General features: G+C 41.4%; 1 protein-coding gene across 2 annotated transcripts in view; it reads left to right on the top strand.

Moving 5' to 3' along the window:
• PDGFD (platelet derived growth factor D) overlaps positions 1-21,896 on the top strand; it is a 222,435-nt gene that overhangs the window by 190,235 nt on the left and 10,304 nt on the right. For both annotated transcript variants that reach the window (XM_059707926.1, XM_059707925.1), the window contains exons 4-6: positions 2,398-2,460; positions 6,169-6,367; positions 21,128-21,342. In XM_059707926.1, the coding sequence (XP_059563909.1) occupies positions 2,398-2,460; positions 6,169-6,367; positions 21,128-21,342 (477 nt within the window). The remainder of the gene's footprint in view (positions 1-2,397; positions 2,461-6,168; positions 6,368-21,127; positions 21,343-21,896) is intronic.

Raw genomic sequence — 21,896 nt, 5'->3', positions numbered from 1 at the left:
TTGAAGTATATCATCATAGAACCTCCCACCAGTACTCTGCTTTGTGTCTTTCCTGCTTTTCTGTTAACTCCTCCTTTAGACACTGTTTCATCCAAGCCAGCTGTGATGATGTGAAACGTGACCACACAGTCGTGTACTGAGAAATGAGCTCTGATGGTCCTTGCTCCACAAGAGATGACTACGTGATACAGAGCACACCATTTAGCTCTCTGCGAATTGGTTTTCTAATCATTAAAGTGAAGATACTGTACTAGAGAATTCTAAAATTCCTTCCAGTTGCAAGATTTTTAAGACTGTCCCTCTCTGATTTTTACACATGCTTTAATTGCCATTATTGTGGTTATAATTACTAAATCTACATCTCAAGTATAAGCCTATCATGAGGTCCATTCTCATATAGCAAATGGCCTCCTAAACATCTCTACCTGGATATTGCATAGGCACCTCAAATACACTGTATCCAACATGAGTCATTAACTTTCCTCAGTAACTTGCTTCTTTTTATATATATTTTCTTCCTCTTGTCTATAGATTGCTCTCTTTTTTACTGAGTTTTGTACCATACCCTTTTTGCAAGTAGCCATCTACTTATCTACTTATCTGAGCCTATAAAACTCAGCTCAAAAGTCACCTTCTAAGCCTACTTCCTTTCCAGGTGGAATTTTCTATTATCTTCCATTGTTATTCTGATTAGTCTCTTTCAGAGGACCCTTATTTCACCTGTTTATTTTTTCCCACCTATTTATTTATGAGTTTGCATTTTTAACTCCTTGAAGATAGGGATAGTTTCTTGCTTCGTTGTGATTCTACCCTAGCTTAGAATGCATCACATAGTAGGTGACTAACAAATATTGAATCAATGAATGAAAATGAAAATTCTATTATCTGAGGATTGCTCATGTCTGTCTTATCCAGCATATGTCCTCCTACCAACAGGCTCTTCAAGACATGGAGAAGTCATTAGCTCTCTCACCCAGGTTCGCCTGCTCACCTGCTTAAGAAGACTAATAAATTCTGAACTTCATTTGTTTGCACACATTCTTCTACTGTGGGAATCGGTGTCCTTTTCATGTGCAATCTGTCTTTCAGAATGCAGAGACCACATTTTCTCTTTCTTTCTCATCTTCCATGCAATTGAGATTAGAATAATGACTGCTTACCAGTTTTTAATAGATGTGCAATCCTTCAACCCCATATTTGACTCAGTGCCCTCTTGGTAAACAACTAAAATTTTCTTCCTCACAGACATTTATATATAAACCAGTCTCATCATGAGCAATTAACAAATGTACTTCAGCTCCACAAAATGTTAATGAAGTTTAGTACTCCTGGTACTTAGCTCTCATTCAGTAAGTATATTTGGGCAAATAAATTGACATATTTGACTGGCTGAATTGTTCTCAGGAGTATCTTAAAATACCTCCTACTCTCTGGTCAGGCTGGAGAAAATGAACCACGGTGACTTACCTTGGCAGGATCAAGAAATCACGTGTGACGTGTAAAAATGGCAGAATCAGCTTTCCTTCCCATTGTGTTTTTGTTCAACTTGCTGGTGCTAGAGTAATTAAAATGAAAGTCACGAGGTGGAGAGAAGTTTGCCTTAGGAGATAAGTTTCTTTCTCGTAGGTCCATTGCTATCACATATCCTTTATGGCTTCTTGAGACGAATAATTTTCTCAAGTCTGCCCTTTACCTCCTTTCCTTGAGTGGTTACTACTTTGTCACTTCCACAGTTATTTTCTTCCCTCTCTATTCTTCCTGGAATTTCTTGATAGAGTCAGGAATTGATAGAAACAGTTAACTGATCTTTGAAAAGATCACTGATATTATAGAGTAGCTCATCATTAGGATTGAATATGGTAGAACCAAATAATTATTAATACTGATAATAATTAGTATTGCTCTTTGAGTGCTTTATTAAGTGTCAGTTATAACTACATAATAATCAATAGAGTCAATTCTCATAACAACGTTGTAATTTAAGGACCACATACCAGCCTTTTACAGATGAGGAAGAGAAGGATTAGAGTCAATTCTCATAACAACGTTGTAATTTAAGGACCACATACCAGCCTTTTACAGATGAGGAAGAGAAGGATTGGAGAGGTTAAGTAGATTACCTGGTGTCACAGGCAGTAGATGACTGAGTTAAAATCTGAACTCCTGTCAGCACATTTCCCATCTCACCAGTGCCTATAAGTAAATGTGACTGCGGTTGTTCACGCCTTGAGGAGAGGTGCTCCAGACAAATGGTGACCTGTTCAGTGGGGATGCAGCCCCTGTTCCTGTTGTCACTGAGTTGGGAGAAGATTCAGATGGCTGAGATGTTGAAACCGTGCATGTAATGAATTGAACGGAGGAATGATTGACTCACACGGATGTTTCTTTGCCTTCTAGGAAGATTTCCAACCCGCAGAAGCCTCGGAGACCAACTGGGAGTCGGTCACAAGCTCTATCTCAGTAAGTAATTTATTTTTCTGTTGCCAGTGAAAAAAAAACTGATGGAGTAGCTAAGGTCAACCCGGAGCGACGTCAGCGGTCTTAAGGGCCTATGACTTGACCACAAGCCAGATCTCAAGCATGGTGTGCTCTTCTCTTTCATGTAGGTTACAGTGGCGCTGCCAGATGCCCTGCTCCCCTCTCTCAGACAGTTCTCAGCAAATGCCAGTGCTCATTATGGGAGCATGGAATAGACAATGGCTTAAGTATTTATCAATTTCAAAGCAGAACATTCCAACCAAAGGACTGTGCAGATACATCAAACATATCAAACTGGTCCACGGCCCACGCTCCAGTGGGGAATTTTGAAATCGTTTTTTGACTATTCTGGGGAAGCTCTTAACCTTTGCATTGTCAAAGATCTTTTCAGACGTGAAAAAATTCCAATGTTTACAGTGAGATAACTTAAGTGCAAACCAGGCATGTGTTCTATTTGACTTGGTAATAAAACATCACTCATACTAGAACCGTAAAATGGTTCATGCCCCAATTTTTTTCTCCAAATTTAGTCATTTCTCAGTATTCTGTCTTCTTATCTACTTTGCACAGAAAGAACAGACCTTGTTTTCACCAAGTCTATGGGTAGCACTTATGTAGCAATAAAATACAAGATAACAAATGCAACTGCTCACTGAAAGGTCAGGAGTTTGGAGAAAGCTTGTTCGTGGTTCTAAAGTGGGTCGGTGTGGCTGAGTCACTGGAGTTGATCCCCCCTCCCCAAAGTGATATGCTATCTATTGCTCTTTGGGAAAATTTTTAAACTTGCCTCAGATGGCAGGATTTCCTCAGCTCTGGATTCTGTGAGGATTTGATTCGCCTGCCATGGCTGCTGGACTGGAACAACCAAGCCGGAGATCAGTGAGGCCTCTGAGAGTGATATTAGAGTGTTTTATTTGTTTGGCTTTGACAGCCCAAAAGGCATGCTCTGAACCCAGCTAAGTACGCAATCATTGTCAGGCAGGTGAAGCTGAAAATAAGGCAGGTAAGACTGCAGAGCTGGGGGCGAGGCAGGAGGCTTGGACAGCTAGCAGCCTGAGACTGACAGTCCAGAGTAGATCCCAGAGGCGGACTTGCAACCAAGACCTAACATGCTGCTCTGTCAAGACATCCTCCAGCTTCTCATTAAAGGACCCAGTACTAACTCGGGATAATCCCAGTCCTCGTAACGAGAGAGATCGTGCCATCCATTCGGAATATCTGTGGAACCTCAGCGCTGAGTCCACATCGACCGCGAAGTCTTCATGTTGGGTCCAAATCCAGGTTCTGATTAGTCCTCTAGGAAGGCCAAATAGACGTGGCTTCTTCCACCAGCATTCTGGTTTTTAAGAACCTCTGGATTACAAGCGGGGCCTCTGAACCTACCAGTAACTTCTGTACAAGCCATACCTTGTTTTTGGTGAAAGTGGTTAACGAAAGTGATTAACAATTCTCAGAGCATTTTTTTCTTATTATTTTTTTTTTTACAAATTATCATTTTAAAGTAATTCAGTTAAGGTTTAGAATTTGTTTTTGTAAACATATAACAAAAGCTGAATGAGATCAAAACGTGCAGCTGAAGGAGGCACATCCAAATAGGTATTTCTCTCAAAAATAGGTTTTAAATAATTACCTAACAAAAATGTTCTCATGGGTTTCTTAGGTCATGTAGTCATTCATAAACATTTTCTTTACCATCATCCGTGTTTCTGTCCATTGTCCTGAGACAACACTTGAAAAAGGCACTAAAGCTCACACATAAGGGTGGTGTCACATTTTATCTGTGGGTTGGGTTTGCTCTTCAGGCTAACGTTAAAACAAATTATTCATTCCCTTCTCCTCCTGGGACTGAGGCCTCCCCTGCCCCCCTCCCCCGCACCCCCGCCCAACACACACACACACACACACACGCACACACACAGCTTTTTCTTGATGAGTTATCTGGGTACTCTCCACTTCCCAGGCACAGTCAAGAGCAACCCCAGGAGCACCTTGCAGGAGTTCCCCAGAGCCATTGTAAGAAGCTTTTGTTTGGGTGGTAATGACTGGATGGATATCCCTGCTTTTATTTTAAAAGCCCAGGAAGCATTTTAATTTCAAAGCTTTTATGTGCTGCCCATGCAACTAACACTGGCCAGCTTATTTGGTTTTCTGGATTTAGACCCACATTATTGTGATACAAGACTCATTGTAAATCACCCGGTGACTATGAGCCAGGTAGACAGTAGATTCTCCAGACAATACAATTTGAATGGGAATTTGGAATTTTGGGACTGAATCAAAGTATTATCCACCTCTAGTATTGATGCCAAGAGGAATGTGAAAGACAAAAATGAGGTACTTCAGTCAGGGTTCAGTATAGACACACACACACACACACACACACACACACACACACACACACACCCCTAGTGTATGGAGCTAGCCTGACACCTTCACTCATCTATCTCATGTTTCCCAGCCAAGAACACACACTCACTTTCCCCTACAGGCTATATTTGAAAACTGCTCATATGCACCAGTGGTAGGTTAATGCTTTTACACACTTAGTTTCATTTAAGAGCAACTATTCCTGCCATAGCAAGTGATCATTGAATCGCTTACAGACCTTTGGCCCTTGATTGGTTAACAAGAGAAAACATTACCTGAGAGTGAGACTATAAATGTGGGCTTTACTGTCTCTGACTCTATGGTGCATATTCATTCTCAATAGGATACTGCAGTTAAATTTCAGGAACACAAGTTTTCATTAATTCCCATTTCTTGTAGTGATAGAAGATATTTGCCCTTGGGGGGATCTTATTTGTTTGGCAGTTTCTTTAAAGACATTTAGAAACCATTTGAGACCACATGCTCTCTATTTCCTTGTTAATGGGTCATGAATTTCTACAGAGATGTTTGAATCATGGCTCATTTACCTCTAGATTAGTGAAGGGTTAGTGAAGTAAGTGCTTGGAAACTTATGGGAGATATGTTTCAGGGAAAAATACATAATCCCTTCCAGACTCTCAATGTGTATTACCATTTAAAAAAGTATTCCTGACAATATTTTAATGGCACCTGGGATCACTAGCAAGCTGCAGCACTTAAAAAAATACATTTGTTTCCCACGTGAATCTTCCACTCTGAAGTCAAGAGAGCCAGTTTCCTGGTTAATTATCCTTGTTGACAGTAAATAAGCCGATTAAAGTGCCACATTTTGTCAAGATGTCTCCAGAGTAGATGCAAACTCTGCTCACACAACACCTGCAATGCTCGGTGACCTGTAACGAGGGGACACAGAGGCTAAGCCTGGGAGAATGGGACGGATATGCAAAACTTGCGTGGAAGGCATTCAAAATGTAATTGCTCACCATTAGTTGCTGAGGTGGCTATGGATGTGGGACATTGAACCAAGAAATTGGATGACTTTATTTTAATATTTCCATCTAGCCCATTCTTGTTTAATGATTAAAATTCAGATGAAGTGCAAGTTTTGTAATCTGCCTGGTTTGGATTTGCAAAAAACAAGTGAATGTTTATCATTTACCAATTATTTGTGCTTGTTTAAAACTAGTACTGTAGCATGATATTTACACACATGATGTCTTATAAGCCCAGACTTGTTTATCTTCCTTCCGTGTAGTTGTATGACTATTGTATTTCACAGCAATGGACTTTTTCTGAGTACACTGAGCTGTATGTCACTCTTAGGGGGTCTCCTATCACTCTCCATCAGTAACTGACACCACTCTCACTGCGGATGCTCTGGATAAAACAATTGCACAATTTGATACGGTGGAAGATCTGCTCAAGCACTTCAGTCCTGAGTCCTGGCAAGAAGATCTTGAGAATCTATATTTGGACACCCCTCATCATCGAGGCCGGTCATACCGCGACAGGAAGTCAAAAGGTAAGAGACAGAGTATTAGAAGTTCTTCATAAGTAGACAGGAGTATTAACTGTACTAATAACTAAGGATTAGCAGTGCAACATATCTCATTCACTTAAATCAGGTGATTATTGTCAGTCCATTATCAAATATCTTTTTCACAGTACCTTGATAGGAAGTTCTGTGTTTTTTCCAAACTGTGTTGCTTGTATGGGACTAAGAAAGGTATGATTTAGTCAAAGATCTGCCATAGTTTGAAGTTAGAAAAGACCCTATAAAATTATTCAGATGAGCTCTGTGATTCTAGGCAAGTAAGGCATTATTAGCCCCACTATAAACACTGAAGGTAACCAAGTCAGGAGAAGTAAATAATTCATCAGAGCCTGTGGCTAGTTAGCAATGGCGAGGAAGTGAGGATTATGACCTCTTGCCTCCAGTGGCAGAGCCAGTGCCTCTCTGATGAATATTAATTTAGCCCAGGACTCAGGGTTGGCAGAGAGGTTCCTGGTAAAGCAATGGTCAAAACTCAATGAGTAGATTTCAATTCTACTCATTCAATGTCTATTTTACAAATTTTTATGTGTACCTAGTGTCCTGGGTAGTTCGTAGGATGTAAACATCCCCAAGTAGAAGCAAAGAAGTCTGGGATAGTTTTTTCAATGGGGAGATTCAGGAAAGTATAATGAGGGGAGAAGAGAGGAACATCCAGGCAGAGAAAACATGAGTTAAAACAATAATACTTAAGCTCTTCAAAAATAAATACCCTAGTCCTATATCTGAGGATTATGATTTTAGGATGAAAAAGTTCATTTGAATGTTTAACTCAAAATAATGGAGAAATAACTTGTGATTTCCTCTTTTTGAATAAAGTATAATTTATAATCTGTTATAACCTTGCTTTATTTGATAAGATTTGTTATCATTAAAGTTTTCTATAAAAGTTTTAGAAGATTCTCTTGCTTCATAGATGTGAAGGCATTTAGCTAAAATATACTAGTAGCTTGTTTTCTATACTTTGTAGTATCAGGGGTACTTTTAAGAACTGAACCTGGGATGCTTTAGAAGATAGTTTCTGTTGGTAAGCACAACCTAGTAGACCATTTGGACTGAAACAACTAATTCGTTAACTCCTGCCTGCGTCTGCTGCTTATGACTTAGGCGATACTCTGACACACTTACAATGAATACTTTAGGTGGCACAGGAGAGTCACTGGTGGCCCTAACTGGTGGAGCTGTTCCATATGCACGTAACTGTAACTCCCACACTGAATCTCCCCAGGCCTCAGACTGGATTCAACTCAAAGGAAAAGCTGCTTTTCTGTAAGGTGTCGCTGTCTTTCAATCTTTATTAGGTAAAATTAAAGGAATGTAAAATATTCATAATGTTTTGAAAACCTAAGAAAAACAATTTTAAACGGTATTGGACAAAGACATGATAAAATATGACTCTATCGTTAAGTATCTTAATTACTATAGCTATTCAAGGGGCAGCCCCTCTGGCACCTATTTTTTTGGAAATATTAAAAGTCACCTAAACTCACTACTTTTCACCCAGAAATTATTTTAAGTTTGAGGCAGGGTGTCTGCATTTACAGTGGGGCCTTGACTTACGAGTTTAATTCGTTCCGTGACCAAGCTCGTTAAGAGCTCGTTAACTCAAATTACTCTGTCAACTCAATGCAAAATATCGGCAGAGAGACAGCTGGTATCTCAAATAACTCGTTAGTCAGGACACTCGTAAGTCAAGGCCCCATTGTACATCCTAACCCTGCCACTTGCAAGTTTTGTGATTTTTCAGCAGGTCATTGAACCTTCCTGAGCTGCCTTCTTCTCGTTGACTATATATATATATATATATATATATATGATAACACCAATTCCAGGAATCCTTAGTGGTGCCAGTAAGAGGACCTGGCACCTAGTACTTGTTTAAGAAATGTGAGCTAGCAACAGGTGCTTGGAATTCTGAAATATGTTTGCATCACTTCCTTGGTAAGGCCTTTCTTGTCCTTGGTCCTCCCCCCGTGGGCCCCATCCGCCCCCCGCCAAAAAAAAAAAAAAGTTTAGAGTACTTGGTAAACCACAGCCCTTATATGTCCTACTACTGCATTGTTATTGTACGTTAAAGGGAACATGAAATCCTCTGACTTAAGGGCATCAACTCTAGCTTAACATTGAATCACCTGAGGATCTTTAAAAAAACGACAAATGCCTAGTCCCATCTCAGACGCATTCACTCAGAATCTCTGAAGGTGGCACGGGGTGGAGTGCTGATGTTATTTGGTGGCTCCTAGGAGTTGAGGTTGGTCATTAGAGGAAGCCATGGTGGAGAGCCACGGCTTTGGAAATTGTTCACCCCATGTCTCCAGCACTTGGCACAGGCTCTGATACATTTCAGATGTTCAATTACTGTTTGTGATATTGATGATATTAATAATCCAGCATCAGTATATGTCTAACGTTTACAGAAACCTACCCCATATACTAAGGATTACAGATTTATGAAGAATGCCTTTGCCCTAGCCCGGTGGTTCAGTTGATTGGAGTGTCATCCCATACACCAAAAAGGTTGCCAGTTCGATTTTCGGTCAGGACACATATCTAGGTTGTGGGTTCCATCCCCAGTCAGGATGCATTCAGGAGGCAACTGATGGTTCTCTCTCTCTCTCTCTCTCTCTCTCTCTCTCTCTCTCTCTCTCTCCTTTCTTCCCTCTTTTTTTCTCCCCCTCTCCCTTCCTATCTCTCTAAAATCAATAAACATATACTGGGGTGAGGATTTTTTTTAAAAATGCCTTTGGTTGCTGAAACAACTTCCTAAGAGCATTCAAGGTGACATTCTACATTTTTTTTTTTTTTCTGACAGAGTAAACAGTTCTCTCCCCAGTTGGCTTAGACTCCATTTCTTAATCACTTGTTTAAAACGGTCCTGAGGCAGATCTGTACCGTTTCATTTAACATTGGCAAGTCACCACAGCCTCTGCACTTGTATAAATGTGCTGATTTAATTGTTTATCGTTCCACTGATGCTGAACCACCTGCATGTGTCACAGCAAAGGAAGTCAGGTTTAATATTTCAGCTGCTAGTTTCAGCTTCTGGAACTTAAAAATACAAATTTGTGCCGAAGCCGGTTTGGCTCAGTGGATAGAGCGTCGGCCTGCGGACTGAGGGGTCCCAGGTTCGATTCCGGTCAAGGGCATGTACCTGGGTTGTGGGCACGTCCCCAGTGGGGGATGTGCAGGAGGCAGCTGATCGATGTTTCTCTCTCATCGATGTTTCTGGCTCTCTATCTCTCTCCCTTCTTCTCTGTAAAAAATCAATAAAATATATTTTAAAAAAATACAAATTTGTGATTTGTATCCTGATGTATAAGAAAGGAGAAGTGAGTAAAGAGTGAAAACAGAAAAACTAGATACCTAGTGGTATCATTAGGTATCAAGTACAATGTAAACTTATAGGATCCGTGAAAGGTTACCTGTTATCAGAATGGTAACTGTTAATGATGTTGTGCAGAAGCAAACATCATTTAGGAATATCTATTAAATATCCATTCTTCGGATTTGCCCAGACTGATCAAAAGTGGCATTTTTCTTGATACCAATGAGCAAGATTCTAAAATGACCCTTCATTGTCAAAGGGTCAAACACAGAGCTTTGTAAATTCTACAATAAAACACCAAAACTGGGTGAAGAACTTATGAATGAGGTAGAAAGAGATAATGTTCAAAATTAAATGTTATGCTTTGCTTCTATCGCTTTTTTTGAAGGGAGGTTAGGTGACAGTGAATTTTTAGGTCTAAGTAGAGAGTTGAAAATGGGAAGAAAGAGAACAGTAAAAGTTTGTGGAGAAGAGGGAGAGAAAAGACACAAATAACTGTCAAGTATTGAAGCCCGAAATTCATCGCATAAGATCTACTTTTTAAAAAATTCACAAGAAATAGATAAGCTCCAACTTGTCTATAAGAATTTCTGACTGAAGATAATATTACAAGTTAATATATTCAACTTTAAGTTTTCTAGGTGGTAATGGAGAAAAAGTACTATGGATAATTGAAATCTGTAGATAACTATAGTTCCAAAACCCAATTTTTTGCCAATAATTTCAACCATATGCCTTCAACCTCAAAACTGCTCAAAAGTTTTAAAAATTTTTGTCAAGTTCAAGTTTCATCTACTTATTCTGCCAATGCTTATATTACCACAGATTTGCATGTAATTAGTAAAAAAATCATATGGATATTCTAAAAGCTATGCAATTAACCTTTGAATCATTGTATGATCATTGAAGTTTAACTGAAATTATTCCGTGATGGGCTATAAAACATGTACCTTTAAATTTAAGGGCAGTGTTTCTATACTTAAGATCATAGTGTGAAATTTGGCATTCTAAATTAAATGATTGGCCTTAAGCGCTACTAGACTGGGAATTTCTTGAGAAGCAATTTATAGAGATGAAGAATGTGAAATCTGTTCTTTTACTTATTCCAAGAGAACTTGATTTTCCAGAATGAATGTTTAGCATAGAAAAACCCAACATGTATAATAGCAAGGGGAAAGAGTGTTTTCACAGTTTAAGTGTTGGATAAGAATATGGAGATAATTGTTGATGCCATTCATATTAGTAGTTCTGAACTATAATTATGCTTAAAAATTAGTTTCTATTTTTTATTAGCCAAAATTGATGACCCCTCTTCTAAAAAATCAGTATTTTAATATCAAGTGGATCAAAATATATTGATAGTAATTGATTCCAAATGGTGGGGTTTGGAATATATAATTTTTACAGATTCTAAACAGATGTAACTCTAAGACAGTTATAAATCTGGATCTAATACCAATTATATGATTTCTTTCTAAAATCTAAAACACCCAACGCTTTAATTTGCAAACTATTTACTAATAAATAACTGGCATAGGAAACTGAGGATTAAATAAAATAAATGTGCTGTGTACCAAAATGTTTGAAATGGTTCTGAGTTCTCTTAGGTCAGAATACCTTTTATTTTTAAACTAGAGGCCCGGTGCACAAAAATTTGTGCACTCGGGGGGGAGGGGGGAGTCCCTCAGCCCGGCCTGTGCCCTCTCGCAGTCTGGGACCCCTCGGGAGATAACGACCTGCTGGCTTAGGCCTGCTCCCGGGTGGCAGAGGGCAGGCCCAATCCCTAGGTGCAGCCCCTGGTCGGGCTCAGAGCAGGGCCGATTGGGGAGTTGGGGCGCCGCCCCATCACACACAGAGCAGGGCCAATCCGGGGGTTGGGGTGCTGCCCCTGTCACACACAGAGCAGGGCCCATCAGGGGGTTGGGGCACTGCCCTCTATCACCCACAGAGCAGGGCCGATCAGGGGGTTGGGGCACCGCCACTCTCACACTCAGGGCAGGGCCGATGGGGAGGTTATGGCTCTACCCCATCACACACAGAGCAGGGCCCATGGGGGAGGGGTTGGGGAGCTCCCCCCTATCAGGCACAGAGCAGGGCTGCTCAGGGGGTTGGGGCCCCGCCCCCTGTCACACACAGAGCCGCAGGGCGATCAGGGGGTTTGGGCGCTGCCCCCTGTCACGCTGATCCCGGTGCCGGGAGGCATATTACCCTTTTACTATATAGAATAGAGGCCTGGTGCATGGGTGGGGCTGGCTGGTTTGCCCTGAAGAGTGTCCTGGATCAGGGTGGGGGTCCCCATTGGGGTGCCTGGCCAGCCTGGGTGAGGGGATGATGGCTGTTTGCAGCTGGTCACACACCCTTCAGGGTGGGGGTCCCCACTGGGGTGCCTGGCCAGTCTGGGTGAGGGGCTGAGGGCTGTTTTCAGGCTGGGAGTGACGGAAGTTCCCAACCGCTCCTTTTTTTCTTTTTCTTTTATTCTGGGCCAGCTTTACCTTGAGGCTTGGCTCCAGCTCTTAGGCCTCCACAGGTTTCTGGCCTTTGCTTACAATGTTGCGAATCTGCTGGCTGAAGCCCGGCGGTATTTGTTACAGAGTTTCTTAAACTGCAGGCTCAGAGGCCTGCAGCCGCAGGCGGGGAACGTTGGAGTCCTCTGTCACTGAGGCAAGCAAGCCTCATGTTAGTTTCAAGCTGCCTGGCTGCCGGCCGCCATCTTGGCTGACATTTAATTTGCATATCTCGCTGATTAGCCAATGAAAAGGGTAGCGGTCGTACGCCAATTACCATGTTTCTCTTTTATTAGTGTAGATTAGTCTTTACAGCTATATCTGCTGTGTTATGCCCCTGTATGCTAACCAAGAAGATACGAGTTTTCAATAGTGATGTATCAGGTGGTATGTAATTTCAGAGTGCGTTAAGATGCGAACATAGTTTAGAGACAAGCTGAAGCCACCACAGGTGGAATGTCTATAACTTTATCTGCCTGTTTGAGATCTGCATAAGAATTTTCAGAAAGCCCTTGGCTGACACTGTGATGAATCTGATAAGTCAGCCTTGAGATATCATTCTTCTGTAGCTGTCTATCTGTACATCAAATAAACTGAGGTACTAGGCACATTCAATCAAAATGGGTTTATTTTTCTAAGTTCTCATTTTGGATGAGGGTTACCTTCATTGAGTTTCCTGAACCATCTGGTATGCACCAAGTGAAAGTTTTATTTATCAATATTAAAGTTGTTTCCCACAAATTTGATAGAAATAGAGTAAAAGAAAGATTGCTATAGTGGGAAGAGCATGGAATTCCTTGTCATTTAAACTTGGCATAAAATTCTAACTCAAATCCTAAGACTAGTGGCCTTGACGAAGTCATGTATAGATCCTGAGCCTCTGTTTTCTGCAATTTAAGTATCTCTAACTACAACCACTTCACAAAGTTGTGTTAGGATTGATAACAGCAGAATATATAACACCTAGTGCACCCTCAATAGATGATAGCTACTATTATTACTTTCGAATACAAACGTAAATATTAAAAAAGCAAGATATTTCTGTGAACCCCTCCCCTCTCTTCCCTCCTGCAGAGTATACGAATATTGTTTAAGTATTTAAGTATCCACATAACCAGTACACTCATTAAAAGTTTACAATATGATCACCAAGTACATATTAAACTTTTCTATGATATTATTTACCCAGTAACACTCTGGCACCATTTTGCTTGCTGCATGTTTCCTTTACAAATCTTTCCTTTTTCTACTGTAGGCACTGTTTATGATCCATATGATTTGTAAGTATCTAGATTCATCACTCATTCAGTTTTCCAGAAAACATTACTAAAACCGTACACTTGTGTATCATGTTGCACGTGTCTAGGAGGACACAGGCATGAAATGTTTGAAGAAAATCTTAGCCCCTCCCATTACCAATACAGCATGGAATTCCTAGTCAACACTGTCCGTCATCATGGGGATCCTAACCTCACTGTCATCATCACAATTATTCCTCCCATCTGGGCTGATGATTCACGTGCAAATTGCTTAGAAAAAAATCCATTTGGTGGTGGAAAACCAACCGTAAGTAACCTTTAGTGTCTGGGTGTGCAAATGTGCCTTTTCCACACAGTCACTCTTGTTAACAATGAATAGGTTTGCCTTGTGGGTCCTGGGCCCTTGTTTTCTGTGAAACATGGGGAACCCTCCCCCCTTCATCTTTTTTTCTCACCACCCAAATGGACTTGAGAAGAAAGCACACCCTTCCGAGAGCTCTCGCTATGCTGACACTGCTGGTGTGAGGAGAGCTGGCTCATTAAGTGTCTACCTGCAGAGGACTGTGCTAAGGCCCACGAAATGAAGCTGAATACACAATCATTGCCTTCTGACATTTAGATCAAGATGGACATGACCTTCCTTTTCTTAGTGATCACCAGTTGCAGAATCTCAGCTGTTGTTCTTATCCTTACCTCATTGATCTGTTTTACTCATTTCAACAATAATGTGGGGTGTACCTACTGAGAGCTGGGGTTTGGACCTATGCTTCAAACACTCTTAAATCACTCAATCTGACTAAATTCCTTAGCAGGAGAGTATTCTTATTCCCATTTTACATGTAAAATAAACAAATTCAGAAACTTTCCGCGACAACTGCAAAGTGTAAAGAACCATGACATTCATCTAGGTTTCTTGGCTGCAAATCCCATGCTGTGGGAAATTCAATGGCTTTTAAAGTTCAGAGACTAGTTATCTTCTAGTAAATGAAAGAAGGAGGGACATGTACCGTAAAATCTCCTCGATTCTTTTCATCTCCTAACTTGTTTTCTCACTTTTCGTTTCTTAGATGTACTTTATACATCCGCCCAGGTCATGAGTTCCTATAGTTCAGAGAGTTACCTTTGGATGGTGTGAGCTGCTTGCATGCCCAATTCAATGCCTTGCAGATATTCATGCACTCATCCATTCATTTTCAGCACATATTTGTCAAATGCCTGAATCATATGTCCAGTGACTTTAGACAAGTCACTTAACTTCTGCATCTCAGTTTCCACTATCAAATGGGTTTACTTATGAGAATTTGATGATACTGGGGTTTGTGAAAGCAGCCCACACAGTGCCAGGCACATAGTAGGTACTCAATAAATTCCCATTCACTCATTGCTTAACAATGTTTTTAAACCCTGAAAATTAGGGATTGTCTAATTGGGAACTTTTTAATATTATTTAGGTTGATTTCTATAAATACAAGTGGTAAATGTTTCCATTTAGAAATTAAACCAGCAAATGAAGTCATGGAATTTAACATTTTAAGTTTAAAACATTTTGATATTCCCTCACTGAAAACTATAAAATAGTTGTTCATTCCAGATTTACTTGCACTTCTAAATTGGGGTTGAAATGTGAAAACAGTTTTCACAATTATGTGTAGATTTATAGAGAATTACAGTGAGGTTGTAATGTCCATAAAGATGATGACTTCTCCTGGGGAATTTATGAACCTTGAAAAAGGCTGAGCTCCTCTAGTTGGTTGACATAAAAATCCTACAATTATTTATACATTCCCTTTACCTCTCACCCCCACCCTCAGCACCATAAATGCAGTGTTGTAACATCAAAGTCAAAATGAGAGCCCTTTACATGACAGATTGTGACATCATTTTCCATTTGGCAAAGGACATATTCCTGAGCAGTTTGAAATATGTATGAGGGACCAGCCTTCTTGATGCCATTCTCTACCCTGTGTGGCACTGCTTCTAGATCCCATGGATCTTGGGACAATCATCTTCATGCATCATAATTAGGGAACCCCAGTTTCTCGAGTCTAACCTCACACAATCATTAGTTTGATTTGCTCAGATAGTTGTCGTTAAGTACTTATTCCTTGCAAAGAAAATCTGGATTGTTTAGTAGGGCTATATATGGCTGAGACTTTCTGGAATCATTTTTTAATATATATATATATATATATTTAAAACCTCGCCCAAGGATATGTATTTTTTTATTATTGATTTTTAGACAGAAAGACAGAGAGAAAAACATTGATATGAGAGAGGAACATCAATCAGTTGCCTTTATATGTGCCCCAACTGTGGACTGAACACATGACCTAGGTATGTGCCCTGACCAGGAATCAAACCGGCAACCTTCTGGTGTATGGGACAACACTCCAACTAATTCAGCCACCTGGCCAGGGCTCTCTAATATTAGTTTTAAGTTTCTGGGTTTTCATTCCGAGTCATAAAAGATAGATGTTTAAAGAAAATCAGGAACAATTGTCCAGGGGTGCATAATGACTTCAGGTTATATTTTATTGGTTTTAATTGAATATTTCAGGTATCCTAAAAGGACCCACATGCTTAGACTCAAATATTTTGTGTTTCCTTCAACAGTACCCTGCTTCTAATTGTTGAAACAAAATGGTTTTAGAAGAGGTGGACTTAAATGACCTACATTTGGTCCTTCCCCTGGGGGCAGAGCACTAGGACAGGTGGTATAAAAAGACAATTAACCCTCTGCTTCCTAAAGCCTTATGCTTTAGTGGAAGAGAAGCATCCAAATAAAGAAAATGATGAAACAAAATGAAGATCATGAATAGACAAACGTCTCCTCAGTTCAGGTGAAAAAGATGAAATGAATTATATTGGTTGCTCAATATCAAAGAAAAAAGACGCTCTCTTACATTTGCCTGGCTTATTAGCCAGAACATGGTGTACTCTTCCAGTATAATCTGGTAGGTGGTGATGTGTGCATGGGAGCACCTGCTTGGGTATATGTAATTGACAACATCTTGAAAATGACAGGTCAGTGCCTATCAGCACACCTAGAAAGCCAGGGCGTTTGGACACTGGGTGTCCTCTAGAGTAGTGGTCGGCAAACTGCGGCTCGCGAGCCACATGCGGCTCTTTGGCCCCTTGAGTGTGGCTCTTCCACAAAATACCACTTGCTGGCGCGCATGTACAATGCGATTGAAACTTTGTGGCCCATGCGCAGAAGTCGGTATTTTGTGGAAGAGCCTACTCAAGGGGCCAAAGAGCCGCATGTGGCTTGCGAGCCGCAGTTTACCGACCACTGCTCTAGAGGGAAGGCTCCAGCATGGCTTATGGAAGCTGCTCTTAACATCCTCCTTGAAATCTTGAGACTGAGGCTCAGACGTGTAAGAGGCATGAAAAAACCTGGATTCAAACCCTGGCTCTACCACTGACTGTGTGGCTTTGGACAAGTTTTGGTCTTAACCTTCCAAAAGCTCGATTCCCTCAACTCTAAAAATAAGAGCAATAACAGTATGGAATTCATAGTGTATTTGTGGATTTCATGCAATCATCCATGTGCAGAACTTTTCATGTTACCTGGTACTTAGGCATATAGATGGTCAGAATCAAAAACAGCAGGCTGACTCTCCTTTCTTCCACACCTAAACCCTCATGGATTAGAGTCCCAGCCGTGGGCAAACTACGGCCCGCGGGCCGGATCTGGCCCCTTTGAAATGAATAAAACTATTGGAAAAAAAAGACCGTACCCTTTTATGTAATGATGTTTACTTTGAATTTATATTAGTTTACACAAACACTCCATCCATGCTTTTGTTCCGGCCCTCCGGTCCAGTTTAAGAACCCATTGTGGCCCTCGAGTCAAAAAGTTTGCCCACCCCTGGATTAGACACTGAACAAGGGTGTGCCTTCTCCATATACCATTGTTTTATTCATTTCCTCCCCAATACTCGGAGCCCAGAGCTCTTATCACAGCCCAAGGAGCTTCTGTGACTGGGCTATGCTTTCAGGGCAGGGCATGGCTGCAGATGGAAGGGTGCTCCTGCTGCGCTGTGCAGGGCCCCGCATTGGATTCACGTGTCCAGAGGAAGCCCTTGAGGACAGTGAAACCTTTCAGCCCTTCCAACATATTGTCAGTGAACAGCCCCAAATAATTTTCTTTTTTACTGATTTCAGAGAAGAAGCGAGAAGGAGAGAGAAATAGAAACATCAATGATGAGAGAGAATCATTGATCAGTTGCCTCCTGCATGCCCCCAACTGGGGATCAAGCCTGCAACCCCAGCAGGCACCCTAACTGGGATTCGAACCTCCTGGTTCATAGGTCCACACTCAATCACTGAGCCATGCTGGCTGGGCACAGCCCCACATCTTAACTGACATTGAAGAGCCAAGCAAAGGCAAGAAGACTCAAATTCAAAAGGACAGCAAAAGAGGAATTATAACATTATGTACGCCTGGGGGAACTAGGGAAGTTGCATGAAAGTAATGGGTCTTTGAATTCTCATGGGAACACCCTTGCTGCCCTATACTGTCCCGCCATGGAGACTGAACAGGAAAGGAAAGGGCAGCCCTTCTCTCTGCATCTGCACCTCTTGGTCTTCCTCCCTCCCAGCAGGCTCAGCCACAGCCCCCTTCCCACTGAAGTACCTTCCACCGGAAGTGTTAATTGCTCTCAGCCCCTGGTCTGGCTCTCTGCTCTGCCGCACTGCTGATCTGTCACCCTTGACTGGAAACTCAGTACCCCCTGCAGAGTCTGCACTCTTGCTTTGAAGTTATTTGTATCCGGTCAGAAGAACCTTTTAGTTCTAGTTCTAAATTGAGCGCCTTGGTGGTTTCCATCCCCTGATAAGCAGGGCAGCTGGACTCTACAGCAGTCACAGGGGGCCGCCTTGGTTCTTAGTCACCTTAGGGAGTGGATGCATAAAACTGACAGCACCGTAAGTCTCTTCATGGCGGATAAGAAACGGAAGTACCCAGGGCAGTCAGTAAACTTAGACAATGAGCATAGAGTTGTGTTTTAAGGCAAGTAAGACGTGCATGCCCTATTCTGGTTTGCAGAGCGCACTTGGGGGTTCAGCTACATTTCTATAGGGAAAGCACTGTAATTTGTCTTGGAAACATTCTAGAGATAAGGAGGAAGCATTCAGCAGCCCAGCCCTAGTCCAGCAGCCTACAGAAAAGCTGGGTACAGCGGGAGGTGGGGTGTTCTTCCTTCAGCTATGAGGTACCTCTCATTCCCCCATGCTGCCTGTGTGACAGAGTATAGAGCAAATGGGAAAAGGGTTTGCAGTCCACTTTTCCCACTTACTATTCACTTTGGGTAAGTAATAGCCACCTCAAAAGCCTGGGGGAGAAGGAAACAGAGGCATATGTGTAAGGTGCCTAACAGAGGGCTGAACTACAGAGAGACTCAGTACTGTTACTTCCCACCTCTCCCTCCCTGCCTTCCCGCACATCACAGCCTCTTATTGCTAATTGCACCTCTTTTCCCCACGATGTTAGACAAAATATTTCCGTTATCCCAAGCGGCAGAGTGGGCCCTCTGCGTCAGCCCTGTCCACAGGCGCAGTAATGCACAGGCCAGCATCAGCATTTCTATCAGGAGGACACTTGTAATGGATGATTGCTGCACTTCTTAATCCATTTATGTAATGCTTCCTGCTTTGCTTGCAGTTATTTACAGGGCTTTAGCAGCAATAAAATTGTTCCTTTCCCAAGACAGAGTTCATTCAATTCAAATCTGGATTGATTGTAGCTAAACTTCTGATGTCTTTACAAAAGAAGAAAAGAAAACCAGCAATAAGTTATGCCTAGTAATTATTTAGCATGTATTCAGCCCCCACATGTCCTGGGCTCAGCACATTAAAGTTGGGGAAATACCTCTGTCCTTGAGAATCAAGCGTAGTTGCACATATGAAAGGCACTCAGGGCAGGGCACCGATTCAATTCCCATTGAGTTCTTTATTGCCGGGGTCATGTGGCCATCTGGCCAGTCTGTCAGCTGACTTCATGGGGTTAAGTGCCTTCACCCACTAGTGCCTTCTTTTCGTTTCCTTCAGATGCAGTCTACTGACAGCATCCTTAGCCTTGAACCTCTGCCCCCAAAGAACTCTCTACTGCTTCTCAAGCAGTTTTGGTTTGCGACTAAGACTCCTTGGGGCCAGAGTCCAGGGTCAGCCTGATGATACCCAACTGGCATTGGAGGGACCCCTCCTGTGGTGGCCGCTGTGGTGACAAAGGACGTGCACTAGGCAATGGTGTGGAACTCGGGCAGACAAGGGACTTTCTCCTGAGGACATGGTCATGTATGTGCTCAACAGTCAAGGATTTGCATGTCAGGTGGATGGAGGACTGGATGGATTTTGATACCACTAGTTAAAATGTAATTTATATAATATAATATAATATAATATAATATAATATAATATAATATAATATAAAAGACAAATGTAATTCCTATACATCTTTGTGACTAAAATGTAAAAATGTAGGATGATGCTCTTCATTCATAGAAGACCCCGTAACCATACCCCCTGACAATCATGTGTATAGAGTAACAGCCAAAAGAAAGAAAGAGAAGAAAGGCCTGACTTTTTTCTTTTCATTTTTGATTATTTGACTTTAAAAAGAAAATATGCAAGAAAAGTCAAAATTAATCAAAATGCACAATAATCAACAGTATTGGTATACTGCACACTAGAGTCAATCTTTCAAATATTGCTGTGAAATAGGTAGTTATGCTATTTACATTTTATAGATGAGGCAGCGGAGGTTCAGAGCAGTTAAGGAGGCAGAGCCATGGTGTGAAGGCAGCTGAGCTTTCCTGTACAGCCCAAGACTTAATCACTAAGCTGTACTGCCATCTAGGACCCGATGCACAAATATGCATCAGATTCACAACCCCCCAAATGCCATTTTCTTTGACCTTTGAGTTGAAATAAGATAAAACATTTTCCTTTCTCACATTGACTTGTAAGGTTTCACTGCTGGTTAAACATATTAGAGTGATTGTCCCTGATATAATTCAAATTATATTTAAGTAATAGCCTCGAATCAGGATTTATTTAGAATAAATAATTTTTTTAGGATAAAGGGAATTAGCCCTAGCTGATTTGGCTCAATGGATAGAGCCTCAGCCTGCGGACTGAAGGGTCCTGGGTTCGATTGTGGCCAAGGGTACATGCCTGGGTTGCAGGCTCGATCCCCAGTAGGGGGCATGCAGGAGGCAGCCAATCAATGATTCTCTCTCATCATTGATGTCTCTATCTCTCTCTCCCTCTCCCTTCCTCTCTAAAATCAATAAAGTATATATTTTTAAAAATATATAAAGGCAATTATTTCAAATTGCTGGCCATTTACTTATTTTAACCTCAGAACATTTTTTTTTTTCATTAGAAAACATACAAGGAAATTTGAACCAATATATAGATTTAGCCAAGTTTTTTAGGGCTTTTGGTTTTTCTTTGTTGTTGATGATAATTATTTTTTTGAAAGGCACATAGGATCAAAAGAACAGTGAGACTTTTTACCTGTGATATTTGGAGTCATAATTGAGATCCCAAAGACATATTCAATCCCTCTCCCCGAAACACATGCTGTGTGTTTTTGCTCACAGCGTGCACTTGCTCACACCGTGTGTGTTTCTTACAGTGGACCTGGACAGGCTCAATGATGATGCCAAGCGTTACAGCTGCACTCCCAGGAACTACTCCGTAAACTTGCGAGAGGAGCTGAAGCTGACCAACGTGGTCTTCTTCCCGCGGTGCCTCCTCGTGCAGCGCTGCGGAGGAAACTGTGGCTGTGGCACTGTCAACCGCAAGTCCTGCAAGTGCACTTCGGGGAAAACCGTGAAAAAGTATCATGAGGTGTGTCACGTTCAAATGTCTTTGTTGAAGTGCCGCATTTAGCAGTTTCGGCTGCAAGAGGCACGTCATTCACGGGGAGCTAGAAGACAGGACCATTGGGTACAGTTGGTCAGTTCTTTCCCTGCAAAAGGGCACCCGGCCAGGGGGATGACTGGGACCTAAAAGTATACTCGGGCTACATTTGTCAAGCTAAGTGCCCGGGGGAGGATCAAGTTCATCCTAAAAAAAAAAAAGGGGGACTTCTTTTCTAATCCTCATCATATACCACCTGGGTTGACAGGATAAGTGTATAAGCAAATGGATGGTGAAGTAATTTCAGAACTTATATGGCTTCCTTTGTAAAAATATGATGTTATTTATTTAAAGGCTCTGACTGCAAAATGTAGGTTCTTTTAAGAAAATGCTAAGAGCCAAACTTTAATTCAAACAAGTAATTAAAAATGAAGCAATGCAAAGATAGCAAATGATTTGTCAGAAAATATACATCCTCGGAGACATTTTTTATTCTGTAAATATAAAAGTATTTCTCTTTTAGAAATACAATTTTTTTCCTA

The sequence above is a fragment of the Myotis daubentonii genome, chromosome 9 (genome assembly GCF_963259705.1).
Source record: "Myotis daubentonii chromosome 9, mMyoDau2.1, whole genome shotgun sequence".
NCBI classification, from domain to species: Eukaryota; Metazoa; Chordata; class Mammalia; order Chiroptera; family Vespertilionidae; genus Myotis; species Myotis daubentonii.
This window is presented reverse-complemented; position numbering and strand designations above follow the sequence as displayed.